The 25656-nt window shown below is 45.4% G+C and overlaps 2 protein-coding genes across 4 annotated transcripts in view; one reads left to right on the top strand and one right to left on the bottom strand.

Moving 5' to 3' along the window:
* Positions 1-3622, bottom strand: part of PIK3CG (phosphatidylinositol-4,5-bisphosphate 3-kinase catalytic subunit gamma) — a 33923-nt gene extending 30301 nt beyond the window's left edge. For all 3 annotated transcript variants that reach the window (XM_072347473.1, XM_072347480.1, XM_072347465.1), the window contains exon 1: positions 3230-3622. The gene's annotated coding sequence lies outside the window, so the exon portion shown is untranslated. The remainder of the gene's footprint in view (positions 1-3229) is intronic.
* An 18129-nt stretch (positions 3623-21751) lies between these two features.
* Positions 21752-24973, top strand: CCDC71L (coiled-coil domain containing 71 like). The gene has a single exon (XM_072345097.1). It carries the CDS (start codon positions 22318-22320, stop codon positions 23164-23166), a length of 849 nt encoding a protein of 282 aa, XP_072201198.1. The 5' UTR covers positions 21752-22317; the 3' UTR covers positions 23167-24973.
* Positions 24974-25656: the final 683 nt, after the last annotated feature.

The following is a 25656-nucleotide window of genomic DNA, read 5'->3' as shown; positions in this document are numbered from 1 at the left end:
CACACATGCATAGGAGACACGCTTACAGCCTGTCTTTAGCACAGACTAAATCAGCTAAAAATAATTTGGGCAGTAAAACTAATGAATCTAAATAAAACATTTTTAATATCAGCATGAGCATGGAGTATATTATAAAGAGTTACAGAAACTTTTAGAGACTTTTTCAGAGTTGAATAAAATTAGCAGACAAAAGAAAGCTAAATCTGCAACGCTTCCTCATTTTTATCTGCATGGTGGTAGCACTCTGAGGACCCCCAGCTTATATTAATTACAGTTTTTTAAGCCAATCTTTGTACAAACATCACATGGTGATGGTATATCCCAAAGATCTTGCATGGTAACCTCAACAACAGAATCACTGAGCGATCTTCCTCCACATCCTTTTAACTCATGCAGCTGTGGTTACAAACACATGGCGAAACCCACTAGAAACAACAACTTAAGTTTGGGAAGAATTTTAACAATAGATTTCATCCTTAAATTCTGAGAGCTCGACTTTGCAGCATCCTTCCCAAGTCTGTATTTTAAAGTGTATTTTCTAAAAGACATAGTATAGTCAGGAATTTAATGTATTTTTCTTTATTTAAAGGTAAGCTATTAGCAGGGAGGTTTCCCATGCCAAAAGGATATACATGTTTCTTGCAAATATCCCTCATCCTAAAAATCTCTGTGACTTTACTAAGTAACCCTGGACTCATTACAGTCTCACTGTTTTTTGCCACATAAGAAATCATGCCTACTGAAAACGTCCTATTTTGCCATTGTGCAATATATACTTATGGATACATTTTCCAAACACATATACATGTATATTCCTTCTCCTGTTAGGTTATTCCAACACTAGTCAACTGATCAGCACTGTCAAGACACTCAAATGAAGCATCTGTACCTCATGCTGCAGAGAATTACCCCATATGCTGCGCAACTACAGCGACTGACAGCTTCATCCCCTTTTAGGACCTACCAGTAGAGCAGCAGTAATGAAAGAATCAGACATTCCACAGCAAACTGCATCAGATACAGTGCCAAGAGAGTGACACCTGTGCAACTGCCCATACAAGACTCCCCTCCAACATTCATTTGGGTTGCAACCTGCCATGCCTTCCCCGGTGCAAAGATCCAACTCCACCCCTTGCCCAGCTCAATCAGCTTCAGAAGTCAGTACTTAGAAAAACAATCATCTCTAGCTCATGTTTGTACAGTGACAAACAAAGAAGTGTCCCTGCTCTTACTTAAGGTGACATCAAAATTGTAACTATTTCCTGCTAACCCACGCGTGGGCATGGCACAGATTTCCTCATGTATATGCACCAGGAAACTTTTATGTTTAGAACTGAAAGTCTTTGAAAATAACTTCCTAAAACCTTTGTCACACCTAAGCGTTACTTCCAGTGTGGATGTTTCTGTATGCCTATTCCAACACCATCAAAAAAAAAACCAAAAAAACTTAAATAATTCAAATTAAAGTCATTTATTCCTTTTATTTAAAATTCTTATGAGCCCTCACCAAGTCTCAATATCCTTGTAATAACTGAAGCATCCTACCACTGGCCCACGAATCCTGGAGGGTACAACAGAACACGCTGCCTGTACAGCGTAACTAAAAGAAGGAAACAGGCTCACTCCCGCCTCATTGCTCAGGTCAGCAAACTGACTGCAATAACAAAAAAGATTGGTTAACTTTCAGCTGGATCAGTTCCTTGATCTGATTCATCAGTTGTGGGGATAGTAGGGCAGGGAAGGGAACGGAACCACTGATGTTCACAGTAACAGAGACTGAAACATAACAAATAGTAATACTAAATCAGTGCACCTGTCAAACTTCCCTGCCCGGAATTAGAGTTTTACTATTGATTATTCTTTACCAGTTATGCTTATGTGTCTACTAGTTTCTGCTTTTAGTTAATCCACCACATGAAAAACACTTCAAATCAGCCTTTTCACTTGATGGATGAGAAAAATTCATCGCCCTTCTATATGCATTACAATGCAGTTGTGAGCGATGCAGGGAAGGTGCAGCACCAACATGTTAAGCATGAACACAGCTAGAACTGTCCCGATTGGTTCTTTTGTCAAATCCACTGCCAACTGCCAACCCTCACTGGGATCGAAACAACACAAGTTCCTTCCATTAGCAAGTAAACATTACAGATAATGTTGCAGACTTCTACATCAAAAAGTACACTCGTCAGCAGATACAGATTAATAGGAGGTTGTAGAGTGAATCTGACTATAATCCGGGGAGGACTATAATATTTTCAAGGCCCCTGAGTCTGTCATAAAGACTTCTGCATATTTTGTTTTCTACTGAAGTTCTCTATCTGGCATAGATACCCCAAGATGGAAGAAACAGTAACTTCTATCTGGCTCTAAAAATAGAGATAGGAAGTTTCAATTGACTTTAAACTGTATCATAGGATCACAGAATGGCTTGGGCTGGAAGAGACCTTGAAGATCATCTAGGTAGAACTCCCTGCCATTGGCAGGATCTACAGAGAACACCAGCTTCAGAATGGCCTCAGATTTTTTTAATTATTATTATTTTCAGGGAAAGTTTATGATTTATACACACCGGGTCACACAAGAGATTATTATTTGCTTGATGCGGAAATACAGTCATTTATTGTTTAAACTTTATGCACAGCACAGCTAACTCACAGACCCTAAGGGCACAGGCAGGCTGACCACCCACATGGCACAGTTCGGTCAGAGTACCGACTATTTCACTCGGAGGGTTTCTCATCAATCCTCAAACTCTTCGTCGGGCCAAGCCCTAACTCGGCACCGACTCCACGCAGAGCGAAGCACCGGCCGGGCTCGGACGCACTCAGCCTTGCCTTGCGGGCAGCGGTGCTGACTCAGCAGAGCCTTTCGAAGAGCTCTCAGAGCTGAGCGCGTCGCCTGACCCCGGGCCGGGCACAGCTGGAAGCGCAGAGCCAGGGCCGAGCCCCCCAACCAGCGCCGGGCCGAGAGCGCCCTGCGGCTGTGCCCGCCCGAGATGGCGGCCGAGCGCCCGCAGGAGGAGCGGAGCCGCGGAGCCCACGGCAGCGCGGCAAGAAGCCCGAGCCCGCTTGTCTCTGCCCGCCACGGGGGCCAGGCCGGGACGCGGAGTTACGCTGCTGGAGCCCCCGTCCAAGCCGCCCGGCCTCGGCCAGCCGCGGGGCCTCGGCGTCGGGCAGCGCTGGCCCGGGGAAGGGTCCGGGGGCGACCCCGAAACGGCGCTACTCACCGCAGAGCGCGGCCGCGGCCCCGCTCAGGACAGGTGTTCTCCTCAGCAGGAAGCGGAGCGGGTCGGGGGCCGGAGGGGAGGCTCCATGGCCGGCGGTAGGCAGCTCCGGAGCCGCCGCCAATCACACGCCGGGCACAGGGGGAACCGGCGGTGGGGCCTCCCCGCCCCGCTCTCCCGGCCCGGCCCGGCCCGGCCCCGGGCGCTGCGTCTGGCCCCGCGGCGTAGAGCAGAGCGGGCCGCAGGGCCGGGCCCCTTCTCCCGAGGCAGGCGGGGGCCCGGGGAAGGGGCCGGCGACGGGCCGGGACGCCGCACGGGGCTGCCGGGCGCTGTGCCCAGCCTGGCCGCCGGGAGGCAGCGGGCAGCCACGCCGGACAAGGGACGCGCGGCTGCGATGCGGCCACATCGATCGGAGCGGGGAGCGGCACGGATCGCACTCTGGAAACCGCTGCCCGGGCTTACAGAAGCCAGTGACCCACGCGGCGTGGCCGTGACGGGGGGACCTCGCTGGGTCCCCATGCCGTCCGCGCAGAGGCCTGGAGCGGTTGGCTTGTGCCAGGCTGGGCTGTCCTCAGGAAGCCCCGCGATGGACATTGCTCCAGTGCTCAGTGGCCTTCTCCTTTGGAAAGATTTTCACGTTGGCTTATTAGATGTCCACTTCTACAGGATCTACCTCTTAGTTGTCTTATTCCCCTTATTTTTCCTGCCACTTTTTATGTGAAGGTGCAAGATTCTTGTTTTCCTGTTGTCTTTGCATCTTCAGACCAGGCAGTTCCTCAGCCCTGCTGGTCTCCTTGCAGCCCGCCTCTGGGCTCTGGCCAAATGGGCCATGTTGTTTTGGAAAGCACTGCCCTGAACTGGACAGAGGAGTACTTCAGCTAAGGTTCTGCCAAAGCTGCCCACGGCAGGATTAATTCATCAGCCTCACAGTGCCAGGACTCAAAATGCACCACAGGCGAAAACATTCACTTCCAACCCAAACAAACAGCTCGCCTTTACAACTCTCTCCCTGCCCTGGCTGCTGCCTGTTTGACTCTGAAGGGGTCTGAGCATTTGTGTCTCCTCAGCTCTATTTCAAAATGGTTAGCAGAATTATTTCAGCACTTGTACTGAGACCTTTTTGGCCCTGATCTTGCTATGCAATTCGCAGGTGAACCCTGGGCAGCAGGGAGCCTGCACATTGGCCCTGAAAGGTGCGCTGACACAAGGTTACATCTCCAGGGAGTGCTTGATAAGATCATAGGTTTTCACAAAGGCATCTTTCTAGGTATGCTTCATTAACTTCCATGTAGAGAAAAAATGTCAGAAAGGAATCGCTAGTATGTTACTCACACAGATGCTATGATGAAAGGTTGGGTAACTGTCATTGTAACAGTGAACTTATCTTGACTTATAAAAACGTCTGCATGACAACATTAAGAACTGTAACACCAGCTTGAAGCAGAAAGCAATTTAGAAACCATAGAGTAAACATGGAGTTTTAAAATGAATATACATTATGCTGAACAGTGACTAAATGGAAGTGTAACTCTGTACGGGCCTGAAGTTCCCCTTTTTCTGAACATGAAAGCAAAATAAAGAGCTTTAACAGCTTCCACGTGATGTGTTTGCAGCACAGGGGAAACTCGTTGAAGATTCACTGGCTGTGCTTGGTTTTGCCTGATATAATTGCTAATATTGGTCAAGGAAGTTCACCTTTGCACAGCATGTGCAGTGCTGAATTAGAAGAGATTACAAAACCTTATCAGAATAGGAAGGCTTTGTTGTTGTTGGCTGGATCCCCAGCTGGATCACTCCAGGAATGCATGGATAGTAAATCTGCCTAATAATCTTGCTGAAATCTGTGGGCTTATTTGGGAATGCACAAACATACGGAGATTGGAGCAGCTCAAGCAAAGCCTTTCATTTGCCAAAAGACAAATTGAAAGGGAATAGTTTACAACCCGAGCAACGTGTTTCACGTTGTCTTCTACCAGAGTTGTATAAAATACCTTAAATAACTATAAATCAACACAATGCTACTTGCAATGAAAGGATAAAAAGTATTTTCTGTATTCTGTTCAAGAAAATGAGGCACATTTTACCAGGTAAAAATGGAGCTCCAAACGTTGAGGAATACCATGGCTTAATGAAGGAAGGGGAAGAGCACAATTTGGTATTTAAATGAAGGTGATTTAATCAAAATTAGTCATGCAAAGAAGCAATCACTTTGCTAATAAAATCTTGTGGAGTGCAGTCACAATGCAATTATTTCCTTTATCTTTCAGCCGTAATAAAAATACGACACAAAATGGCTGTCACGATCTTTAATGGGAGTTTCGGAGGTTGAAAAAGCAAAAGATGGTATTATTGTGTCCTCCACACAGTCAGTTATCAGTTTTTATGTTGTTTCATGGAGAACTGAGATAAAGAATAACAGCCACATTAAAGGCTCAGCAACAACTTTACATACCAACATATGAAACTCAATGCTACAACTTTACATACCAACATATGAAACTCAATGCTACAACTTTACATACCAACATATGATACTCAGTGCTGAAACTCAATGTAGATGTTCTGTTGTCATTGACAGACTGGGTTCATTGCAGTTTTGGGAACAGCACCTAATAGCTTGTGGTTTTTTTTTTTCTATATCTCTATCAAAGTAAAAACTTAAGTGCAGAAATGTTGTAGGTCTGATACTAACAAAAAACAGAGTCTGCTTGCCTCAACCCAGCAAGAGCAACATTCACTTTTGTAATTGCTTCCTTATGTGAAGGACATTGAAAAAAATATTGAGGTATACGTGGTATTTTCTGATGGAAGGTAAGTAGCTTTCCCCTTTCCTACAGAATTTACGAGCTGGAATTTTCTGAATGAGTCATAAGCACTTTCTGATGTCTTCAGGATTAAAACTGAATTGACAAAATGCCTTTATTTTACAGCTCTGCTCTGAAAACCAACCATGTAAACATGCAATCAGCTGTGTTAACTTCATTGTAGCTTCTTTGTCTGTTTGGGAGATTATGTTAACTTTGGTATCAGAAATAAGTTTTTGTCCTTGGTATAATATTCTAACAAGCTGAAGAGAGAGCTGGGGCTTTCTTTGTTTTTTGCGTCATGTTCTGGGTATGGTGGCTGCTCACACAGTGGGAAGGCAAAGGCAATCTGTCTGCTTTTAAGCCAGTTTTGGGTTACTGCTCAGGGAAGCAGTAGAAGACCCTGGGGGAGAGAGGTGGGATCCAGAAGAGCAAACAAAGGCTGTGCTTTTACTGCAGAGCTCCTCTCTGGAGGCCTGCCATCTGTAAGATGTCTTCTACATGAGTGACTGGCTTGAGTTCCCAGGGAGAACTCATTCAGGATCTCTTGGCCATGGAAGTAACCCTGTGACCTGATTCACAATGTTTCTGTGAACCTCTCTTTAGAAGAAAGATCAGAGAAGGAAAAGAGGAGTCTCATCTGTCTCAAGTCCATTCTCCTCCAAAAAATGCCTGCTCTTTCTTTTTTTCCATGGTAGGTCTCTGCTCCTAGCCTTGATCCTGCCTAAAATGCCTCATTTCAGCCATCTCGGGCTTTTAAAACAGGAAGCAGCAGGTGTTTAGAAACCTTCTGAAATACATCTGCTGAAGGCTTTGTCTCCCACTTAACTGACTTAGGCTCCTGCCCTTCAGAGAAGTTATTTAAAGCACAGAGGTGGGAGTACAAGCTGTTTCCTCCATACACCTCTGAAAGTTGCATACACACATAAGCAGAGATGTAAAACTCATGTAATATCTCTTACTGGCTTCAATACATAGCTTATCTATTTATATGTGTATGGCTGTGCTTGTCAGACAGCGATGTTATTCCTCATGACACCACAGTGTGTATAAGCAGATCTGTAAAGACCACTGTTTATTCATAAGGAGTGGGTGAAGCCATGAGTTGTGGCTGCTGTCAGAGGTCTCAGTATTAGGCGGTGAAGCAGTATTGCATCATCTGGTGGTGCTGGGGCTTGGCAGAGGAAATGAAACAAGACAGAAATAGAAATGTAAAGAAAAGGAGAGCACACTTCTAACAAGGCCTCTAGTCTAACAGACACTAACAGATTAGTATCCCTAAATATAAGGTAGACAGACTTTTTCCAGCCTCTGAAATGTACTCTCACCAAAAATAATGAGTCTAACTCTCTGCCCATAGGCTGCTCTACATCAGATCCCTGAACTATGCTGCTGCTCTTGTTGGCCATTATCCTACTGCCTAGACATTCATTTCTCTTAATATATGAAACTGGCTCTGCTGTAGGCTTGCTTGTTGGTGCATTCTCCTGGTCTTTTCTGTAACTATACCCTTAACCTTCTCCAAAAGCCTTAACAAATGTCCATAGCAGACTGCACAGAAGTTCATCACATTTGCATTATTCTTTACCAGAGCAGAAGATTTAGTTCCAAAGTGCTGGACCCGTGTGGGGAGATCTGTTTTCCTTATGAGGAGAATGGGAATCCCGTTCAGGTGCTGGGTTGCATCTGTGACAGCACTTTATCTGCAGGAGACAGTATTTCATCACAGTGAGGTACTTTGCTAAATAAATAGCTATCCTCGTACTGGAATACAGATCTTCTTTCTTTACAGGCAAATCAAAATGTTGACAGACAGGCAGTACAACTAAAATGAATGAAAAACCAGATTCAGACCTGGCACTTTATATACCTGCTTCACAGAAATGAAAAGGTAAGAAAAGCAGGGAAACAGTAGAATGGGAAAGGTCAGCCTATGTATGCAAAATGAGGGCAGCATTGTGCTGTAGATATTCATGCTACATCACATGGCAGTCTGTTCTGTATAGATGGTCCTCCATAAAGTGTGTCCACAAGGGTCACTCAGAGACAAGCATGGGAGCATCAGCCAAGTAAAACAGTTAATAGTGCCAGACAGCATGTATATTTTAGGATTCCTTGGGTTAGCATCACAAACATTACCTACAAAATACACACCTCCATGCATTCCTACCTGCAGTTGAAAGACAGAGTTCTCCATCGAATTTTCATGAAACCTCTTTAGCCTTTTCCCTTTTGCAACACTAACCCTGAGCTTCAACAGGATGGAGGATGTGGATGAGCCCAGTTTAGGTGGGACTGTCCTCATCCATCTTGAAAGTCAGCAAGCAAAGTGCTGGTCAGAGCCTGCTCTTCACATTGCATTCTCTCTTGTGCCCCAGCTCCACAGAAAAGCCAACTAATCTTTGAACTGCAGTTCTGTACCCCAAAACACATGAGGAATGCAACAGTACCTGCCTCTGCTCCAGCTAAATAGGCATGTGAGACAATTTTTTATTGGCTCTTATTTTTGCCTGTAAAATTTGGCAGATTTGAAAGACTGAGCTTTCCGGAGCATGCAGGATACAGTGATCTCAAGTACACTGGTCAGATCAATGTACCTCCAGGCTTCATTAAGCCTACTTGCCCGCTGAAAACAGGCAGGGCATGGAGCTAGATCTCTTCATAGTTGTTCATCTGGTTGTCCATCAGCTACTGGAGAGACATAGTCCACAATACTCATCTCCTGAACAACATTCAGAGTCTGGTGCATTTCAGAAACTAGAGAAAGTCTTCCTAAATTCACATAATGATGCAGATATGCAGGAGCTTTGTGTTTCATCCCAGTGGCAAGCAATTATTCTTCCTTGTGAAGCTGATGTATCTTCCCAGTATTTTCCCCATGTATTTCCAATAATAAAATGCTTTAGCTGAGATGGAATAATTGTCCTCCTTGAAGAGAATCCCTTAGTTCTGGATAAACCAGATGCTGCAGCGTTTCCAGAGTACATCAGTACCCCAAAAGTACCTGGTAAGGGGATGGAAATGAGGATACAAACATGAGATGCACTTAAGAAGATACTAGAAGAGTGTTTCCTTTTCTAGTCTCAGATGGTCCAAAATACTCCAGATAGTCAGTCCATGGACTCTTCCTGGATTCCACAGAAGAAAACAGTCTATTCCATCAGGAATGCCCTTCCTTCATGGAGGAGTGGTTGATATTAGGAATGTATAATGAACCTGAATAAATTAGTAACTTTGAGAGTAGTGTTTTAAAAATCTCTTAAAGAGAGGTGGTTGCCTGGTGGGCTACAGAAGGTCATTTAGCAGAGGTAGCCTTAGGTACAGAAGTTGCTTGTACTGGGATAGCACTGTAGATGTGTAGCAAACACATCCTTAAGAATGACACTGGTGAGGACTTGGGCCAATGCCATGGAACTGGACCTGAGGAATGGCAATCTGCTGACACAGGGATGCACAGTGCCTCGGGCATCAGCACCTGCACAGACAATGATGCCTCACAGACTTACAGTCCTTCAGAAAGTAAACCCCTGAAGTCTAATGATCTGTATTTTGACAAACTGAGTACTGGAGATGGCAACCTGCATGTTCATCCTTTCCCTTAGTTTTGCTTCTTTTCTGAGTCACTGGCCCCAAAGTGTTTGTAGATGAATGAGATCTTTGCAAAGTTATTGCTGGGAGTTCAGGAGTTGGGGGTGAGGATCCAGAAGTGTGCTAGTGAGGGGAAGCAGCCCTTAAGACCACAGCTTGGCTGGGGTCTGCTCAGTCCACAAGAGCCTGTGTTAATAGCTCAGCAAAGAACAGGGTTGGCTGAGCTTGTTTGAGTCCACTTAGAGAAACAACAAGATGCTCATCGTTGTTTCCATCTGCTGTGAATGAAGGCATATCAAAAGCTCATTGATCTAAAATCCCAAATTTAGCTTGCAAAATGTTTCCTCTGTGCCAGTGTGAGTAATATGAACTAGCTTGACCAAAACAGAAGATAAAATGAATTAAGTTTAAAAAGATGGATTTGATGCAGGGTACATTTGCAAGGGTGACAGTGCTTGTGTTGGCAGCCATTTCAAAGGAAGCCGGCCTTACCCCCATCATCCAGCTTTAGTTCCATGAAAGAAGGAACACAGAAATCAAAGGTTGTCCTCACTGGTGACTGGGGGAAAAAGCTGCTTGAGTTAGTCTGATAATCCCATTTAAACAAATAATGAATATGGAAACTGGATTTCTAAGATAAGCATATCTGTCACAAGCCTTGCAGCTGGGGGGAGGAAAGGACTTGAGATTGGGAAGATATGTGGGCCACTTCTGGCACTGGTACATGCCAAGAAGTTGTGGATTCAGCCACAGATGAGGGTCCAAAGGTAGGAAATGTCTGTGTCCCCCTGCTGACTGCAGAGGGGCCTGTAGTGCAACTAGACCCGGAGCTTCAGTTAAGCCTCACGTTGGCTATCACCAATGCAGGCCTTCCAAGAGAACTGCTGTCCACAAGGGTACGTTAAATGAACTTCCTGTGACTTCACAGGACAAATGTGTTTCCCTTTTGGTCGCAAAACAAATCCGCTCCTACAGACGAGCTTTTTCTTTTCAGAGTCGCCTCTCCCCCTCCGTCCTCTACGTCACCGCCGCAGTGTGACGCCATCACCCGCCCAGCCGCTGTTGTTCCGTCACGCTGGTGGGGGCGGCCCCGGTGCTGTGGTGACACCTGCCGGGCGGGAGCGGCGGCGGCAGCTCTGGGCGGAGGAGCGGGAGCGGCGGTAAGTGTGGGGCAGGCGGGCACCGGCTTCCGCTGCTTCCCGGTCCCGCTGCCTACGGGCAGGTGCGGGAACCTGAGGTGCTGCGACGGCGGTGGGAAGCGGGAATCACAGAATGGTTTGGGTTGGAGGGGACCTTAAAGCCCAGTGGCTACAACCCCTGCCGTGGGCTGGCTGCCCCCCACCAGTTCAGGCTAACCAGGGCCCCATCCAGCCCGGCCCTGAGCGCCTCCAGGGATGGAGCATCACAGCTTTATGGGCAGCTGTGCCAGGGCTTCACTGCTCCCTGAGAATTTCCTCCTAACATCCAGTCTGAATCTTCCCTCTGCAAAGATGATAAAGGGCCTGGAACATCTCCCTTATGAGGATAGGCTGAGTAACCTGCATCTGTTCAACCCTGAGAAAAAAAGACTAAGAGGTGATCTTAGTAATGTTTATAAGCATCTTAAGTGTGGGAGTCAAAGGGAAATAGCCAACCTCTTTTCAGCAGTCTGTGGGGACAGAACAAGGGGAAACAGCCATAAACTGAAGCATAGGAAGTCCCACACCAATATGTGAAGGAACTTCTTCACAGCAAAGCTGACAGAGCACTGGAACAGGCTGCCAAGGGTGGTTGTGGATTCTCCTTCTCTGGAGGTACTCAAGACCAGCCTGGATACCTGCTGGGGTAATCCGTTGTAGGGATCCTGCTTTGCAGCGGGGTTGGACTTGATGATCTCTAGAGGTCCCTTCCAACCCTTACAGTTCTGTGATTCTGTGAAATTCTGGGAGTCAGTGGGTCTGTGTACTTCTCAAAACTCCACCACAAATGTCTGGTGTGACTGGAAGAAAGGTCTTGGGCATTCTGTCTCCGTGCTTCTCCTTCACTAGTGGGGCATGGATAGTAATATTGATCTCCAAGGGCACCCACAGTGTTCTTGTAATTTAGGATCCTTAGGATATGGAAATGCAAAATTTGTGTGGTTACGGAATAAAGTTGGCAACATGGTTTTCATTTGTCTGTGTTACAAACCTGACATCTGAAATGAGCATCGGCAGAGCTTTCCCATCACACCAAGTCCCATGTAGTCATTTGTGCACCTAAAGCAACTCTGGACATGCCTTGACAGAGAGTGACTTCTGCCAAGGATGGGCTCAGGGTGAATGCTCACTCTGCCCAAGGAGCTGTCAGCTGCCCACCAGGATTTGAGCCCGGGCACTGCTGGAGTTGAGCAGACATCTCATGCTGAGCATGTCAGGTGTGGGTCTGGGATCTCTAAGGAATGGTCAGAGGGCTGGGGCACCTCTGCTGTGAGAAGAGTCTGTGGGAAGTGGGGTGCCTGGAGAAGGGGCATCTTCGGGCAGATCTCACCACAGCCTTCCAGTACTTAAAGGGGGATCTAAGAAAGATGGAGAGAAGTTTTTTCTTTATGAGGATCTATAGTGATAGGAGAAGGAGAAATGGCTTTAAACTCTAAGAAGGGTAGACTTACACCAGATATAAGGGCACTGAGGCACTAGCACAGGCCACCCAGGAGGTGTTTAAGGCCAGGTTATATGTGACTTTAGGCAAACTGGTAAGTGTCTCTACTCATGGCAGGGGGTTGAAACTAGATATTTAAGGTCCCTTTCATCTCAAAGCACCCAGTGATTCTATGTTTCCCAACTTCTCAGATCCCCTGCTGGAGTTACAGCTGAGGGTGAGTGGCAAGGCTCACCTGTCCAGGGGCTCCATGCAGACCAGTGAGACCACTGACATCTTAAGGCCATTGTGGTGGGTCTCTCTCACCTAGGAGCTTGGTCTGAAAGTAGCATTAATGCAGCCTCTGCATCTGTTGCTCCTTTCCATCAGCTCCATGCTCCCCCTTACTTACACTGTACAGTGTCTGGATTTTATGAACCTACATATTTTATTTATCTTGATATCAGATAACCACTCCAAGCATGAGAGGTATTAGAAATATCAAACCTGCCATGTGTGATGCAGGACATCCATTCAACAGTGTTACAATATGTACCCACCACCATCTATGACAGAACGTTATCTGTCAGAATATGGAAGATGGCAAAACCCTTCAGTGTCGTATCTCTAACAGATCTGATGGGGGAATGATGAGCCAGCTTCAACTCAAACTAGTAAGCTGATAGTTATCCTTGATGCAGGAAAGCAGAGTATAGGGCAAGGATATTATTAAATTCAAATGTAAAGATCCCAGTCAAGATATCAGCAAAAGGGATTTGGCAAATATTATTGGTATTACTAAAAGAAGCCAAGTGATAATGAAATATAAACATTTCTCCAGTAACATGAGGTGGGGATCAAGTTGTACTTGATCCAAAAAAGAAAAAGCATACCAACAGCACTGCATGCTGACTAATGGGAATGGATATTTTACCAAGTAGAAGCCACAGCTCCTGGAGGACGGAGTGAAGTTGAACAGTGTGCAGTCAGCAATATTGATGAGTTTCAAACATGGTTTGTCTAGACTGAATGGAATGTTTTAAGAAACACCTAATTTGAAGTAGAAATTAAAGCCCTTGGACTCCATTAATAAGTTGTAATTAAATTTAGAATAATCCTGTAACTAAAAAAAACCAACCAACCTTGGATTAAAATATTTTCCAGAAAGTCAATATAGGCAGGTAGAAGCATGACCTGCCCAATGGAGCTGCCCAATGCTGCCCTTCCCTACCTCCTTGCTGCCCTCGCTCTGTCTGGCCATGGGCAAGAGACTGTGTTTCCTAAGCAGTAGGTGGTCTGTCTTTCACCAATTAGGATAAAAGGCAAGCAAACAAAAGTAATTGCCAGCTCTATTGAGAGCAAAACAACTTATTTCCAGCAGGGAGAGCTGGAAGGCACTGACAATCTCACTGCAAGGCACAGCTAAGAGGTATGGCTCTTCCCTCCAATGTATTGACTTCACCACAGCGTCATCTAAAACTTGCTGAGGGCGCACTTGATGCCATCATCTGTGTCACTGATGAAGATGTTGAAGAGCACCAGTCCCAAGACCTCCCCCTGAGGGACATCGCTTGTGACTGGCCTCCACCCTGACACAGAACCATTAAACACAACCCCTTGGCTGTGTCCAGCCAGCTACTTCCTAATCTATCGTACAGTCCATCCTTCAAATCCACACCTCTTTGATTTAGAGAGAAGGATGTGGTGAGGGACTATGTCAAAGGCTTTGCAGAAGTCCAGATAGATGACATCCATCACCCTTCCCCTGCCCACTGAAGCCATCACTCTATCATAGAAGGTCACCAATAATCAACTTGTTTACACTACGGATCTCTCCATTTCTGCTTTTAGTATCATGTTAATGGTGGAAGACAATTTAGAGACTGGCTGAAGGAAATGATCTTGATTGAAATATTTTATACCTGTGGTAGAATTAATTCTGCTTTAGTCAGGACTTCTAGAGATTATCTATCGAACCTAGTCATAAAATTCTTCTAAAATCAGTGGAGATAAATGGCTGAAAACCCATATCCACCCTGACAGCTAGCTTACATTAGACAGTTCAGCACATTGAAATATGCCCAATTTTTATTGCCATCAGGCAAGCCAGTTCTGCCTCTGTAATCTACTTGTGTTTCTCTGCTTATTTTCTAATCCACTCCTAATCCTTCCACTTTTCAGACATTGGCCAAATCTCCATCTTCATGAATTCCAACCTCTCCTAAAACAGGAACATTCTGCTGGGAAGTTCCTGCCTGTGGGGAAAGCTATTCTGTATGTGGGGAAATCTATTCTGTATGTGGGGAAAGCTATTCTGTATGTGGGGAAAGCTATTCTCTTTGCTTTGGTGAGAAAGACTGTAGATTTATTTTTTAATTTCATACAACTACAGATTGTACCTGGCAATTTTCAGTGGTTCATCTATCCATTAGCAACGCTTTTTACAGCAATCTTGGAATCTCAGCTTTTTGGTTTTTTCCTATTGTTTCTTTCCTAGCTTATTTTTCCTTTGCTATTTTTATTCATATGACACATACACATGAAGATCTGCATGTTATGATATTCACTTTGTAACTGAATCGTTCCATTCTATGGCCACGGTGGGACAAAACGAGACATGCAACAAGCAAAGCAAATCTATATTTCAATGTATTAGTCACTGGAAGGACTGCCTTTGGAAATACTGGCTCATTTTGGCAGGAAGCAAATGAGCAGGAATTTCAGTGATTCAGCTTTCAGTCAGGGAGGGACAATTAAGAAGAATTTGGATTAGGAAGAAGCTAGAAAAGAAAGAGAATACAAGGGTTATGAAAGAAAAAAGTAGCTCTAATACATGTAATATCTTCAGAGCAAATACAGTATTGCTCTGTTATGAGATGTCCAACTCATCTTTACAGTCAGGAGGTTTAAGACTGGGCACTCCTTTCAGGCAAGAGCTGAAGTCAGCCTCTGACATCTTCATTTACACTTCTAAATAATGACCACTTTTTCAAAGGTGATAGGACATTTGTAGATCTCATTGCCTGCAAGGGGATAATGAATGGCTTAGGCCATGAATTGCAAATGCAGAGCACTGAGCAGCTCCAGACAAAGCATTCGAGACTTTAACTTTAGGCTCCTAGTGTCAAAAACTTAAGGCTCAAAATGCAGATGTAAGAAAAAACTAATGGACAGTGAAAATGCTGGTTTAATTAGATGGCTATAATTAAACCCGTGCTCACCCTTATGTGGGTTCTCTTAAATGCATGTAAGAACGGCTCATTGAGCTTAAATTGAATAGGAGCCAACATAAAATAAACTTGAAATAAAATACACATAAACTGGAGCAAGTGTCCATACTAGGGTTTAGCATGGGTTTAATTAACTTAATAAAGATTAAACCACCACTGTTTCTTATCTGGATGGACCTTCCAAAGGTAAGTTTGAGTGTGGATGATTTGTTTACTTGGATGACTTTTTTCACTTCATAATGAAAGTTTGGGGCACTTGTATATATTGGAAAATGCCCAGTGCAGTTGTGCATTGATAGCATTGATAATAAGCCAGTGTGGGAACAAAAGCATGAAGTAATTCACTGCGGTTCTGAAAGATCATTTTAAAATACTTGCAGTTATTCATATAGCTATACAGCTATTCATCCATCTGGACCCACAGGTGATTCACGGAGAATGAACTTGCCTTGAATATCGTTGTCTTTTAAGGAGAGACTTAACAGCAACGCAGATCATGCAGAGGGCCAAGACCTCAGCTAGCTTCAGTCACTATCTGTCTGTTGAAAGGAAGATTACCTACAGCCATACAGTATCTTGTCTTTCATTTAAAAATATACGAACTAAAAACATCATTTTCAAAGTATTCTTTAAGGTTCCTGTTTTTATTTGTTCTTTAAACAATATTCTCAAAATTAGTCAAAATAATTAACGTGTTGCAATCATCTAATTTAGGTATTTATTTTGTGCTGAGGTGAATTCACAATAACTTTAAATTGGTTATAAGGAAAGCTACCAATCATTACTGAACCTCATGTTAATAGAATATTTTGAAAATAAATACCAAACACAACCCGGGGTTTTTGATCTAGAATTGCACCAAATATACGAAATATATGGAATATATTTAGAATATAGGCATGAAATACAGGAAGTGCATTCAGAGTATATGATACATCCGCAAATTACACGAGCAGACGCCAGGCAGGTTTTACACCGGGGAAGGATCTCAGATGAGTACCACGACCCGCAGCCAGGCGTTTTATCCCGTTTCCTGGCTCTGTCACGTCGGTGCGCACTCTCCCAGCTGTGCACATCCCCGCGCCGTGCTGCAGTGGGGGCAGAGGTTCCTTAGCAGGAGCAATTTGGGGGTGAGCAGATCATCCTTCCAGTCTTTTGAAGTCCGTGCCTAACTCAAAGCACAACAGAGAAATTCAAAATGAGGTGTTAATGCTAACAACCAACATCTACATCATAATTGAGGGCTTACAACCTTCACTGAAACAGAGATCAAGACTTTCTTTCCTACCTCAGGCGCCTGAAGATCACTTCTCTGCCCCATGGAAGTGCCAGGGCCGAGCTGGCACAGGATCCACATCTACCCTTCTTAAAGGAAGCGCTGCCGGCAGAGAGGAGGGCAAGGTTCATGTGGAAGAAGAAAACAAACTAGAGGAGCCTAAGACATGTCGAATGACAAAGAAAAGCTGCTCTAAACATCGGTTTAATATGCCGAATCCCTATGACATAAAAAGCTGATCCAGCTTGAAGTCCCTTACTCTAATTCATTCATAACACTTTAAAAGGGGCAGCTTTCTCTCTATGGGCTTTATGCTGGATCGCCTGCCATGGCCTCTCTAGTCCAGAATAAAACATAAACCCAATATAAACACTGTGTTATATCCCGTGGCTAATTCAACAACAAAAACAATCAATCATGCCCTCACACTGCTCTGCGCTGAATTTGTACTGCCTGGTACTCCAGCAACACACGGATCTGGAAGAAAGGAAAGTGGAAGTACAGACTGGAGTGTACCAGGAAAAGCAATTTTAAACCGACGTGAGTGGTCAGCGCTGGCACAGGCTGCCCAGGGAGGTGGTGGAGTCCCTGTCTCTGGAGGTGGTCAAGAGATGTCTAGATGTTGTACTGAGGGATGTGGTGAAGAAGGGAGGTACTGCTGGTAGGTGGATGGCTGGACCGGGCAATCTTGGGGGGTCTTTTCCAACCTTGGTGATTCTGTGGTTCTATGACTCAATAACATGTGGCATCAAAGATAAGATTTAACCAATAAGGTCTTTAAGCAGTTCTTAGCAGACATTAAACATAGTCTGTGTTGAGACAAGGGAGTGAAATTCACATCTGATTTAACAGTCTCAGTACTTTAAATAGTACTGAGCCTCAGGAAATGCAGTGTGACCAACATTACAGAATGACACGGTCTGTGATGCGTGAGAACCATGTTCTTGAGCAATGTATTTCTTATGCTGCAATTATATTCAAAAAGCATGACTAGACTGATTTATCTCCTAATTTTACACCATTGCTAACATACATTTTCAGATTAAAACCACACTGGTCGGTCCTGTCTGGGAAGTGCTGCAAAGCATCCTTTTGTTTTGTAAATTACAATTATCAGTTGAAGGTTATACTGTAGGACTTATTTTAGACAGAAGGACTTTCCATATGCCCTCTCTTACCGGAGATAAATATTGCCCAATTCAGAGCCATGTCGTATTTGTGTCCTTGCTTTCTGGCACTGAGTACATCAGTGAACAATTATTTTGAAAGATGAAGTACAGGAAAAGTAAAGTTTCATCAGAATTCATTCATTGAGGGGCTTTTTTGGGGATGTATTGAAGTCTTTTGCTAAAATATAAGACTCTTTTATCATTCTGTAGAATAGAATGACGGCCAGCTCCAGGGTTCACCTCCTGGTGGGCTGTCTGTTAGAGGTCAGAAGAGGTGGGCTAGGGGGAGACTGAAGGAATGGGGCAAACACTGAGGGTTACCTCCCCTGATGTAGTCTTCTCTTCTTGCCTAGCCATTGTCTTCCAGACTTTCCAAGACCAAGGAGACAGTCTTGGTTTTTTGTGCACAACAGGATCTTTGCCTTCTCCTCGTGTCTTCCGCTCATTCATTGCTTTGAACGGTGAGCTCTATAACATTTGTAAACCCTTCCCACTGAGCTCATCTTTATATTTGGTATTGCAGTACAAGTTTCCAAGTTGGCACCCACAACTTTGCTGGAAAAGGAACTCCACAGAGTAATTATGAGTCATCTGAAAAAAAAGGACCTCTTTTTGGTTATTTAAAAATTTTTCACTCTACAGCTTCATGTGCTTCCCTTTTACTCTTAGACTATGAAAACTAAGACATAATAACTTACAGTCTGCTTTCTTTGTACTATCGCAGTTTTATAAACCTTTATCATATTCCCCCTCAACCATCTGGTGTTTCAGATCCAAGAGTCTCGGCTTATTTAGTCTCTCTTCATAATGAAAAGAAGCTGTTCCAAATTTCTGCTCATCCTGGTTGCCCTTCTTTGTATCGTTTCTATAACCTTGAAGAGATGGCAGGACTAGAAGCACAGATCTGTGGAGGCGCAATGGACTTGTATTCGGCAGTGCTGTTTTCTGTTTTGCTTCCTTTCCCTTCCAGTGAAGTTCCTAACATCTCATTTCCTTTTTTGACAGCAACTGCATCGGCAATCTTTTAAAAGTACGTGTTGTGATCCATATACATGTATATAAGAGTAATTGTGTTTTTTAAAATAACTGATTGAGATGCTATTCTTATAAATCCCTTGCCTTTGTCTTTAATGAAAGCGCTTTCAGGAATTTTGCCAGCTCAGAACAAGGAACTCAATGACTGCTGGATAACACCTGAAGTTGAGCCGCAAATGTATGAGGACTTGCATGGTCACACAAGGTCTCCCAAATGTGCGCTAAAGACATTTAGGAAACAAAGTGACTGAAGCAGAGTGCTAGCTGATACAACCTCTCAACTGCGGAGGAAAAGATAGAAAGAAAGAGTGATAATTTTTAAGGGTGCTGGACACTAAAAGACTGTCCTTGCTGTCTAGGGAGAGCATGAGTACGTCAGAGAAAAATCCCCAGCAGCGTAAGACTTAATATCCAGGATTTTCGTGTAAATCACCATGACTCAAAACTCTATGTGATCATGTGTACAGATAACCTTTTAGTAGTTAGGCGCACTGTTTGATACTGGGCAGGAATTATTTATGAAATAAAACATTAATGCGATAGTTCATCAAGTTATATTTTGCTTCCCATCCTTAAGAAGTCTGTAAAGAAATTCTAGTGAATAAATAGAACAAAGATGACTGATTTTTTCTTCTCTTAGTGTAGACATTCAATGTATTTTTAGAATAATGATTGTTAGAAACTAAGAAGATCTACAGAAAATTAAGTCATTGAGCCCATACACGTTAGTCAAGTTATTTTAATCCATTTCTTCATTTTATTCCTCTGTTAAAGAAAGGCAATATTTGCTTACATAACTCAGGAGTGCTGTGAGCGATAATTAATGCACATAAGCAGCAGCATGATTAAAGTGAAGAGCTATGTACTTCCAAAGGATTATTAATTTTATTATCATCATTAGTACTGCACTGAGCTATTGTAAATTGCTGAAAGAACCAATTACTGTGGATTTTCTTGAGATGACTTTGTAAGGTATTAAAAGGAGAATGTTACACTGCAGAAATCTACAGTGAAGTTGTAAAACTGAGATGACATTCTGTGCTGTGAAGTGGTGTCATCCATACCAGAAGCAAAAATAATTTGCAGATGCTGATTAACACAAAAACACACTCATCTGTCTTTTAACTCATAGACACAGTGACTCCTTCCCCGCTTGCTGAACATGTCTATTAATGATTTTGAGTCATAAGCCAGAAATGTAATTTCAGGAAAAAGGTCATGGCCAATGACCTTGGCCAACAGCCAATAAACAACTGGATTTCTGACGTTTAATGAGGGCATACTGACCAACTGAGCAGCTGAATCTGACAGCGTGGAAGTGCCCACCACTGGGGATGAGTGCTCATGCCAGCTCCTGCAGTCCAGAGGGTGTTGAGCTGTGGCTGCCTATCCCATGGCTGTGACCAGGCACTCGTGCCGGAGTGGGACAAACTGCAACACAACTGGATAAGAGATGCATGGTCCTAAGTCTTCCAGCTACAGGTTCTTATCCCTTGCACTGTAGCATATTTCCCTACGGTAAAGCAATCTGCTGGCACGACTGAGCTCTGAAATGAGCTGTGGAATAAATCTGATTTAAAACAGCACCAGCAACTATCGTTTGGGGAAAGGGTACTTTTTTTTTAAAAATAGATCACGATGTTTTGGAATATGGCTAAATCTCGAGACTGTCCCCACGAAGATTTAAAATGGTTTTGTCAAAACCTACTTTAAATGGCTATTTGGATTAATATTCTTGAGTTTCCCATGAGCACAAGCCAAATTATACCGTGAAGAAAAATTCACTTATTTCCACTGACAGTAAGTAATAATTTCTTATACATAATTTCTGCCTCTTATTTGAGTAGCTACCCAGACATTCCAATTTAGGCTCTTGATGAGTTGAGAATAAAAGATTTCCCAATTCTAAACTGAGAGATTAATTACAGAACAAAGACTGTCTATGAAGAGAAATACCGTTATTCTTCATTCTTTACCAATGCTGAGAGAAAGTAATTAGGAGTCTAATCAAACCCCATGCAGGGTTCTTAGGGGAGGTTAAACCACCTCTGACCTTGCTGCCACTTTACTTTTCTGGGTACTGGAAAGAGTGCTGGTTTAATTGAAACAATCCAGGAACTTGACAAGACACTCTTCCTGTGATAGCAATCTCTGAGTTATTGGAAAATACCATCTAGGGAGACAGCGGGGTTTGTGGCAGCTGACAAAGCTGTCCTACAGAGCTGCCGGCATAGCCAGACCGTACAGGAAGAAATGGTTGTGGACTCATTCAGTTGGTGATTTTCAGGAAGGGCTCGACCAAGCAAAGACTGAGTTTCGTTATCGGTCATCTTGGTTGGGACGTGAAGCCTACCTCAATGGCACTGTATTTCAATGTCTTGATTATATTGTTGAGTTACTGACCAACAGAATCACATTAAAACTCTTCTGCAACAACAGGACGAGTGTGGCTAATGCTGTGTGGTCATGCAACATGCCTATTCACTCATTTTAGGCCAGATAGGACTTCAGGAAATTAAGATTTCTTTATTGTGAGGGTGAGCAAACACTGGAACAGACTTCCTACTGAGATGGCTGGTGCCCAAAAGGCATTTGGCCAACATCTTCATCAATATGTTTTAACTTTTGGGTGATGCTAATGTTCGACAAGACATGGTGGTCTTTGTAGGACACTGCCAAATGAACAGTCCTATTCTATTCCATTTTGCTATTTTCCTCTGTCTTTCTTCTCCCTTTGGGGGATTCATCCTTGGAAACCTCTAACCAACCTCTACTTGAAAACATTTTAAGGAAGCCAACACCCTCCCCACTGCTCTGTGAAGCACCTCGCCTTTACAGCACATGGCACAGAGGTCACATAGGCCTCCACCACCACAGCCAAGTCTGCTGGCCCACCTGCAACCTTGAAGCCACCAGAACTGCACCCCGTGCTGCCAACTGGGCCACCCTACCGGACACAAGGTGGGAAATGGCGCTGTGACGGAGCCTCCCTTGGCCCTTTGGAGCGAGCCAAAGCAGCGGACAGCAGCAGGCAGCCCCAGGGCCCAGCCCGGCGCCCGGCCGCGGGTAGGCGCTGCCCTGTGGGCGGCAGGTCCCGGCAGCCCCTCGCGCCTCCACCCCGGGCCTCCCGCGGGGCGCCCGCAGCGCCCCCAATGGCCGCCTCCAAGTGCGGGAGGCGGAGCTCGGCCTGCGAGACGCGTTTCAAACGGGCGAACCGCGGGGCGCGGAGGGAGGGCGGGCCGGAGCGCAGTCCCCGCCTGGGAGTTTAAAGCGCCATTTTGTGCCGGGCGGCGGATATCGATCGTCGCTCCCTGTCGCGCAAGCGGCGGGGCGCTCGGCGCCCGTCCCTCTGCCCTTCTCCGCGCTTCTTTCCCCCCGTCTCTCCGCTCCCATGACCCGCAGCAGGAAGCAGGCGGCGCTGGAGAGAGGAGCCGGCAAGATGAATCCAGAAGCGGGGAGCGCCGAGGAGGGGGCCCGGGCGGCGGAGGCGGCGGCGGCAGCCGGGAACGGAACGGCGCCCGGCGCCTGGGGGTCGGAGGGGGATTCGGAGAAAGTTGTGTACTCGCGTTCGCAGGTCTCGTACGCCGGCACCAAGGCGCTGGGCGACGCCCTCAAGCTCTTCATGCCCAAGTCCACCGAGTTCATGAGCTCCGACTCGGAGCTGTGGAACTTCCTCTGCAGCCTCAAGCACGAGTTCTCCCCGGTCATTCTCCGCAGCAAGGACGTCTACGGCTACGCCTCCTGCCGCGCCGTCGTCCCCGACCCGCCGCCGCCCTCGGCCGAGCGGCCCCGCCACCGCCCCGGCAAGCGGCGCCTCCCGCCCGCCAAGCGCCGGGCCGCGGTCACGGGCGGCTCCGCCAAGCGGCCGCGGCGGCGGCGGCGGCGCCGCAGGAGGGCACAGGGCTGGCGGCGCCGAGCGGCACCGGCGGCCGGCGGCCCCCACGGCGAGGAGCGGCTGCGGGAGGCGGCGGGGCCGCCGGGCGAGGAGGAGGCTGAGGACAGCGAGCGGGGCAGCCCGGCCGAGGAGGCCGCCTGGGAGCAGCCGTTCGGCGGCAAGTCCCTGGAGGAGATCTGGAAGGCGGCCACCCCGCGCCTCACCACCTTCCCCACCATCCGGGTGCGGGGCGGCGTCTGGAACTGGCGCAGCCTGGAGGCGGCGCGGCGCCGGGCGCAGCGGATCCTCGGCGTGGACCTGTCGCCCGTGGTGCGGGTGCGCCGCCTGCCCGTGGCGCCGTCCTGAGGCGGCGGGAGGGGAGGGAAGGCCGGCGCGGACAAAGAGACCGATATCAGTCACCTGTTTACATTGCTTTTGTCTGGATCATGTTCTTCTGCTGCACTTTACGGCTCGCTAGAACCGGGGCCGGGGGCGCCGGGCCCCGGGCGGGCGAGGGGCCGGCTGCGGGTACCGCGCGTGGGGACCAAGTTCCGCTTCCACTTCTCCCATCGGGCTACCTCACTGGTCCAGAAGTCCACCAAGAAGTTGTTTTCCAAAGGAACTTAATTTTCATGCTTGTATAATAAAGCACCATCCGATTCTCGTTCTTCTCCCCCCCCTCTCCCCCCTCAGCCCCCCTTTTCCGATGGATTATGTATGCTTTGTGGTGTTGCACTAGTATGTGCTCAGGGTATTTTGAATCCCAAGCATTCCCAAGTTTCAGTTCACTCTGACCGAGGATGCGTTACGAATGGAGGTTCAGGACTTGTGGCTGTTCTTGATGGTGCAAAAACTTTTTTTTTTTTTTTTAAATTTCATGGGCTTAGTGATATATCCAGATGTATTGCGCAGTATAATTGTTACACTTTTGTATCTAAAGTCATTTTTAAAGTTTTCTAGTTGAACTTAAGTATTTGTTTCTTTTGAGCACCTAAAGATAGAATCATGCTGATATTTTATAAACCTGTTTACTTTAGGGAAGCTCATTTGGTCAACCTAAGTGAACTTAATAAAAGTTAAAGAAAAGTGATGTTTCAGTTCAATGAAACTGGAATGCACAGTGATGAGTTCCTCACTGGAGTCTGCCATGTTTGTGCTTAGTGGAAGACTCTGGTATCACCCCAGTAAACAAGCTCAGAGTTGGTGAAGAGTGTAACTACTCATGGAAGCCAGGCACATTAATGTCTGAAGGTGAACTGTGGTACAGTAATGTTGGCATTAATGGCGAAAAGAGACTCGGTACCTGGTTACTTCTTAACAAAATAGCACTGTTGTCAACCCTGGGGCTGTTAGATGACTAATGGCAGATAACCGTATCATTGTCATTACTTGCACATAACTATTTTTATAAATCTTTCCTGGGCTTCACGGTGGACTGTGGTGTAAATTCACAATGTGGTTTAACTGCTTGGACAGAGAAATTCCATCGCGCTGCTCTGTGTGGTGGGCAGTCCCTCTTGGATTATTTTATTATTATTGTTTTAGTACAGGGCTTTTCCTGGTTCTTTCCATTGCTGTTGGTGTGTAAGAACCAGAGGTGTAGATTTTCTTTTGCCTGATGTTGTTTTGAGTTTGGGAGAAGTGTTTGGTGAGAGGTGGTTTGTGTCCTTTGTATCCTTGCAAACAAGGAACTTCTTGGTTTCCATAGTGGAATGAATGACTAAACAATTTGCTCATGTGACTTAAAATTTCTTTCCTGATTGCTGTTGACTTTTTGTTACCTGCTGTTGGTGGAGGCAGTAAGACAGTAAGAGGTTTAGAGGTGGTTTGTAAAAACTTTTAAGTACGAACCTGAAGCAACCAAGTTCTTCTAAAACTTCTTTGTGTTATGTAGTTCTTACTTAGCAAATCTGTGAAGTTCTTCCAAAGTAACCATCTGGTCTGCAACCATTAAGTTTTGAAATCGTTTACATAACATTAGACTGCCTGCTGATGGCTGCAGTAGTGCCACGTCATATTTCAGAAGGGAACTAGGAAATGAAAGTTCAAGGGTACATATTGTTATGCTATTTCTCTGGCTGTAATACCTGCTTAAATTTAGAGGCAAAGTTGTATTGATTTAAAACTCAGTATGACAAACTGCCTTGTGACCAAATGCCAAGTATTTCAGTTTTGACATTCACCTCAGAAACGCTAGCTATGGGGTTGTTACTGATACTTGAAGTGTCTAGTTGACTTCAGTGAAGTTATGTTCCTACTGCTAGGTTGAATTAATTTTCTTCAGTATTCTTTTGAGAAATCTGGGTAGAGATAATAAAATTTACTCAGCTGTCTCGTGTGGATTTTTCCCATCGTTTGTAAACAGGTGTAGGACAGACTGGGTCGAATTTCTGGGGCAGAGTTAAGGTAGGATATGGGAGATGCTATGGGTTGTGCTGCCTTGTTTTGATGCTTATTCTGAGATGTGCTTTGTGGGTACAAAGTACTGTTGAAATAACACTGAGTGAGTCTTGTGTAGGCTGCGTGCCTAAGGTGTACTTATTTTTCTCTTGGTTCTGCTTTGACTTCTTGGTTTTGAGGCAGCAGCTCTTTAGGGGGTATGCTGTGCTTTGCTGATACTGTGAGGAAGTTGGATTGAAGATCTGGTAGCTGCATTCACAAACTCTTAACTGAGCTATTTCTGCCTGTGAAGTCAGTTAAGGGGGGAAATCTGTAGTTAGGTTTTCTGGTAAATTAATGTGCTGAGATAGCAAAGGATCAGTGAAAGGAGGGACTGTGAAAGCTAGCAGTTTACAGGAAAGCTAACACAGCTTAATTTCACGGTCATGTTTACAACAGTTTGTGGCAATCAAGGGT

This window comes from Excalfactoria chinensis, chromosome 1 (assembly GCF_039878825.1).
Source record: "Excalfactoria chinensis isolate bCotChi1 chromosome 1, bCotChi1.hap2, whole genome shotgun sequence".
Lineage (NCBI taxonomy): Eukaryota > Metazoa > Chordata > Aves > Galliformes > Phasianidae > Excalfactoria > Excalfactoria chinensis.
Note: the sequence above shows the minus strand (reverse complement) of the source record. Positions and strands in the feature narration are given on the sequence as shown.